The 6,000-nt window shown below is 48.4% G+C and overlaps 1 protein-coding gene across 1 annotated transcript in view; it reads left to right on the top strand.

Annotated features, from left to right (window-relative positions):
- Nucleotides 1-512: 512 nt before the first annotated feature.
- The window catches only part of ABL1 (ABL proto-oncogene 1, non-receptor tyrosine kinase), a 69,779-nt gene continuing 64,291 nt past the window's right edge, over nt 513-6,000 (top strand). The window contains exon 1 of the mRNA XM_084299096.1: nt 513-1,533. Coding sequence (XP_084155222.1) covers nt 1,398-1,533 — 136 coding nt within the window. The 5' untranslated portion in view covers nt 513-1,397. The remainder of the gene's footprint in view (nt 1,534-6,000) is intronic.

The following is a 6,000-nucleotide window of genomic DNA, read 5'->3' as shown; positions in this document are numbered from 1 at the left end:
CCAGCCAGCTCTCCCTGACAGGCGGAGGAAGCCACTTGGGTGGCCTCGCACAGGGACAAGGGCTGTGCCGTGAGCTCTCCGGGCCCTTGGCTGTGCTCCACGTAGGGGAAGAGCCCAACTTTAATCCTCAATTCGCACCATTGCGTGCTGTAATATGAACAAACACCTCTCCCACCCGCCCTTTCCACCTTCACCCCGTTCCCCTCAGCTACCCCTCATCCTGAGGGACGCGGGGGCACCCCCCTCAAACCCCACCGTGGCACCCCCATTCCCCTCACTGGCTTCGCTCCCCATCCCCTCAGCGCCCCGTTATTCCCTCACAGCCCCCATTTCCCTCATTTTCTCCCCAATCCAAGCCCTATTTCTCCTCACAGGCCCGGCAGCGGGCGGGAGGCGGCGGCGATGGCGGAGGAGGGGCCGGAAGGGGCTGTGACCGCCCGGCGGCCGCGGGTTCCGCCATCTCCCTCCCCTCTCCCGGGGGTCTCTCCCCCCCCCCACACACCCTCCTCAGCTTTGTCCCCCTTCCTCCTGTCAGCCTCCCTTCCTCCTCCTCCTCCTCCTCTTCCTCCTTTCCTCCTGCAGCCGGCCCCGCTCGGCCTCCCGGGGGTGCTGTGCGGGAGCCTCCCTGCAGGAGCCCGGCTGCAGCCCCGCTCCTCCTCCTCCTCCTCCCCGTGAGGAAGGCCGGGGGCAGGCAGCCGAGAGCGGGCCCAGAGCTGCTTCGACGGCCTCCATGGCCCCCCGGTACCCCCTCAGCTCTCCCCGAGGGAGAGGCACGGCAGGAGGCGAGGCGAGGCCGGGCGAGGCCGGAGGCCGCCGGGCTCTGAGGTGCCCCCGCCGGGCCGCCTGAAGCCTTAGGAGGGGGGGGGTGGTGCCGGCTGGTTGGCCTTGGCCGGCTCAATGCTATGCGAAAGAAAAGGAAAAAGAAAAAAAGGAGAACGAAGAAGAAGAAGAAGAAGAAGGAAAAAAAGGAGCCTCGACGCTGGTCGCTGGGGGGGGGGAAGGAGCGTTTCCTGCCCGGGGTGAGCCTACACGCGGGGTCTGGCGTGCGTGAGGTGACCTGACCCTGCTGCCCTCGGTGGAAGACACGCCGCGGACGGCGACGTGAAACTTCGGTGACACTTGTTTGGTGACACTTGTTAGGATCGGAACTCTTAACTTGCCTTTTTTTTGTTTTCGTCAAGCCGCCTAAGAAGCCTTGCTGCTGTCACCGAAAGCGTTGGGAGAAGCCGTGCTTGCCTTGGGTCTTTGCCTCAAGTGACTTTATTACGCGGTGAGTGCAGCCAGCACGCCCACCTGAAGCAAATTCTCCTTCAGAGCTCCTTCCCAGCCTGGAAGATCGGGGGTCACGGACTTTGCTGAAGCTTCTCGTCCTGGGAAAGGCTGCCCATAGCTGCTTTATGGGGCAGCAGCCTGGAAAAGTTCTTGGGGACCAAAGGAGGCCAAGTCTGCCCGCCCTGCACTTTATCAAAGGAGCAGGGAAGAAGGAGTCATCGAGGCATGGGGGCCCGCACTGTAACGTCTTCGTCGAACATGGTAAGGTGTTTCAGCTGGTTTTTCTCTTGGTCTAATTTTGATTTACCCACATGGATGTGGTATGTGTTTGCTGAAGTGCATAGTGCAGGTACAAAAATGCTGTTCTTCATGGAAGTGTTTTGTTTGCTCTCCCTTCGTGCTTAAGGTGAATATTCCGTGATTGTTTCCTATGAAAATACTCCACGTGCATCAGATTACTCAAAACCTGGGCAGTGATTCTGCTAAACATGGAATACAAGGAAGTAGCTTTTTAACGTCCTACAAGCTTCTCATTCTTGCCCTGGATATGTTTTTTTTTTTTTTTTTTTTTTTTTTAAGGTCTATGTAAGTGTTTCATCCTTTTTGAGTAGTTTATTTCGTAGGTATTGATGAACCACAGCTGATGGTGATGCTGTTGCCACTGACAAGTGTTTTCAATTATCTTTACAAAAGGGGTTCTGCTACTTGGAAAAAAAATAGCCTGCTTTGGAAACTTTATGGATAGTGTTGTTGTGACAACTGGTGGGAATAAAACAGTTCCTTGTTAATTTGTTCGGTGTGTTTACAGCACTTTTGGTTAGTGGTTTCTCATAGCCAGTTAAGTGCTGATCCTGTGCTGTGATGGATTTAAGTGCAAGAGGCTAAAAGTGGCCGAGTTAGGGGTATAGCAGCCCTTTCACCTGTTGGCATCCCACCAATTAAGAAGGGGTCAAGAATCTCAGGAAATCACGGCAGATTAAAAGTGCAGTAGAACTTGGTTGGCTTCGTAAATGTTGCAAATGATTTATTTGTTTTTTAAATGTCAGAAGAGATTTCAGCTAAAGGCATCTCTTTCAAAAGTTAGACACAGAAATGAATTGTTTCTCTGGTACTTTTTGGAGTAATCCTTTTGCACAGCGGTTTTTCAGTTCTAATAGTCTTTGAGAAAACGTGCAGCAGGCCTCTATCCCAGGCTGGCGGGTAGGATTTTCATAAAGCTTCTTCGACGGTTCTGACCTCACAGGAAAGTTTATCTGTGAACAAAACGAAACTGCATCTATAGTCTTCATCTAATTAAAAATGAAAATGTTTGATCTCTGAGAACATAACCCACCAGTAAGTGGAACAGCTTTGATTTGGTTTCACTTTAGCCGGGCTTTGCCTTCAAACTTTCTCTTACCCTGTGTTTCTAGAAGGGACCAAGAAATCCTGCGCGGCGTTTAGCAGAGACACCAGCAGAGATGTACTGAAATACTACTTTGAGTCCCAGCTCTTTCTTCTGAGTTTTGCCCAGTGTTTGTGCGCTGAGGTTATTTGGATATTGGAGGTAATTACTGGAAGGTTGGGGAACAAGGGCTAACTTAGCCCCCCGATGATAAACCTGCTGCAGGACTTTTCCGAGCTGTGCTGTCCGCACCGTGCTACACCCACTCCTCCAACCCTGGTTTGGTCGCTGCTTTTGCTACTTTGGACAGAGTTTCAAGGTCAGATGAGATACAGCAAGCCCTCACCGCAAGCAGTGCAATATTCTACCCACCTTTGGTGTTTTGATGTAGCAGAAGAGCCAGAAACGCTCCTTTTTGATCATGTAACAGGAGCAGGCAGATGGTAACTTTATGCTGGTGTGACCCCAGGTCAGAAGATCCCAGCACATTTGCAAAGAAAAACAGCAGCTATAATGTCCGTGTACCATATGTCCACGAGAGACCTCGGTGGCTTGATTTAGAAAAGAATAAACTTGAAAGGGGACATCAAGGCCAGTACATCTGTTCGGAGAACTGCAACAGATCAGCCTCACTTAGCTGCATGAGGAAAAGTTTCTGCCTTTGAGTAAATGAAATGGTTCTTCGTGGTGCTGGCAGGAGAAGGCTGTACCACTGGTTCTGTGTTGTTCAGCTCTATTTTGAGTTTGGGCTCCTTCTAGCCTGAAAAATGATGTCTTAAAATACCTAGAAAAATACAGAGAAAGCTAAGTTCATTGTAGAAAGTTATTCATCTCCCTCAATTTATTTATTTTTAATCGATAACTTTGTCTTTGAAATATATATGTATATAATCTGACATACAGACCTTATGACCTCTTGACTTTATAACTGATGGACAGAATAGTGTTTCATGGTTTCAGTGCTATTCAGAAGTGGTGCTGTAGGGTGCATCTTATAAAAGTAGATTGGGATTTCTTAGGACTTGAATTGTTTCCATGTTTGTCTTTGAGCATTTTCGTTACGTGGGTTCTTCTGAATGCTAACCGCTGTGTGTGGATTCTCTGACTGGGCCTGCTTTAAGGGCTGCTTAAAGCTAACCCTTAGTGAGAGTTGAACTCTTAAAGGTACTTGGTTGAAGTTCTTGTTTTAATACACAAAAAGTTGGGTTGGTAGTAGCGACCTGCTCTGGTTGTCTTTTGGTAAAGCTGTCTGTAACTTTGGTGTTTCAGTGGGACCGCTCCCCGCTGCCTCAGGAGATGTTTAGTGGTGATCTTCAGAGCACTGGAGAGCTTAAATGCTTCCCTAGTACTGAATTTGGTGGGTAAATAGGCAAATTAAGTCGGTAAATATTATCAGATGCTAACCGTGTATGGCAAACTGACCTTCAGGGCCGTAATTCCATTTCGCAGGCTGTAGCACTCGAAGCAATGCATCAAGTGGCTTCTGAAAAGCAAGAAGGCAAGTGGCCAGCAATCAGCTCTGCTGGTGGTCAGACGCTGGGCTGGAATAATGCAGAGAAGCTCTAAACTTTGTTGTGAGTTGACAATTGTGGGAAAAATCTGTGGGCAAGTTTTGGAGTTGGAGTTGTTCTTTGTCTTGTTCCTTTATCCGCTAAGAATATTTTACGTGCTGAGTTGGCTCTGGTGCAGTTACCCTGGGCAGCGGGGTAGCCCTTGACGGGATTTTGTGCATTTTGGTGCAGCTGAGAAAGTATAATGGCAATGTTTGCCTCTTCCCCTATGCTTTTCTCAGCTGAGAAATGAGTCTGTAGTCACTGCTGTTGGTAAGTATCCAACTGAGAGCAAAACCTTGGCCAGTATCTGATTAGTGGGATGGATTTTGTCACTGCAGGTCAGTTTGCCCGGTAGTACCAGGACGTCGTTCTCAGCAGAACTCATGCTTTTGAAAAGAAAAAATGTGTTTTGCCTCGAGACTTGCAGCTCTCCATGAACATCACACCTCTGCCTCTCTTGGGGTGCTGCTGCAGGGGGGATGAGCAGCTGCCCTGCAGCATCGCGGTGCGGCAGGAGCTCTGAGCAAAAGCAGCACCCGAAGGCTTTGAAAAATGAATTTTAATGGTTAACTTGTGCTGCCGAGGTGAAGAAGAGCCGAGGTTACTGAACTCTGCTGGCTGTGGGGTTGCTGCCTGGTCAGCAGCGGGGCAGCGCTGCGAGGGGTGAGATCTCGAGGGGTTTCCCTGCTTGTGTGTGCCCCAAAAGCTGGGTTTTGTACCTAGATGGAGATAGCAGCTGAGAACGGGGGCCATCTGTCCATGCTTGTGGTGTCAGACCTTGAGCGAGCTTTTTGGCTTTAATAATGGGAAGTTTGGTAAGTAGCGGCCTGAAACGTGGGTCGTTCACATGATGCCAAAGCTGTGGTACCCATCTCTGCTGTCGTTAGCACCACTTTTGCTGCAGCAGTCAGCACTAGCTGGCTGAGGGGAGCAGAAACTGCCTGGAGAGGTTTTGGGCGTGCAGCTTTCATGTGCCACCTCTCCTTATGTACAGAGAATCAGTGACGGATGCAAACCCAGGCTCATCACTTTCATTGTTTTCTGCTATAAATCATAGCCACATTTTTTATTGCTTTGCAGCATGTGTCAAAGTTTATATATCTGACTGTGGAATTGGTAGAGAGAAAAGGAGCTTGCTTTATAATCTGTATTACACCTCCGTGCTACCAGGGAGCGATAGCTGCTCAGCTTTCAGCTTTATTTTCTGTATGAGAAAGCGATAGGGAAGCTTCAACAAGTTTCTTACCTTACTGAAAATAGGAGAACTGCAGGAACTGGATCCACTTTTCCCGTATTTCTGGTACTGAATACTTCCGAAGTTGGCTACTATAAACTTTTTCACATTGCTTCGAACGTTTTCTTGTAAGGGTGCTGAAAGTTTTGGTGCTTTAATGAGGAAGTAATTGCCCCAAACCGATCTGTGGCGTAAGCTTGCCAAAGCTGCCGGTTGGAGACCAGCCCTGTGACATTCACTGTTAGAAAAAAAAACAGTTGGAAGTATCTTTGCCCGTACTGCTGATTTTAAAATTTACTTTTTTTAAGAGTCTTTAGGTTTAATGATCTAATTTGGTTTACATCATTAAATTTTGTTTCCACTGTGAAAATTATGAAAACGAGTAAATTGCTTTGGTTCCTTCCTAATGACTTAGTGACCGAGCAGCGTATGCAAGCATATAATGTAATATATACTGCTGTAATTAGATCAGTATTTATTATTTTAATGAAATGTTGCTCTCTTTTTATACCATGTAGGAAAACACCTAGTTCCGAGAGGCTCCAGTTATTGTTCTG

This window comes from Netta rufina (genome assembly GCF_964035555.1).
Source record: "Netta rufina genome assembly, chromosome: 20".
In the NCBI taxonomy this organism is placed as follows: Eukaryota; Metazoa; Chordata; class Aves; order Anseriformes; family Anatidae; genus Netta; species Netta rufina.
This window is presented reverse-complemented; position numbering and strand designations above follow the sequence as displayed.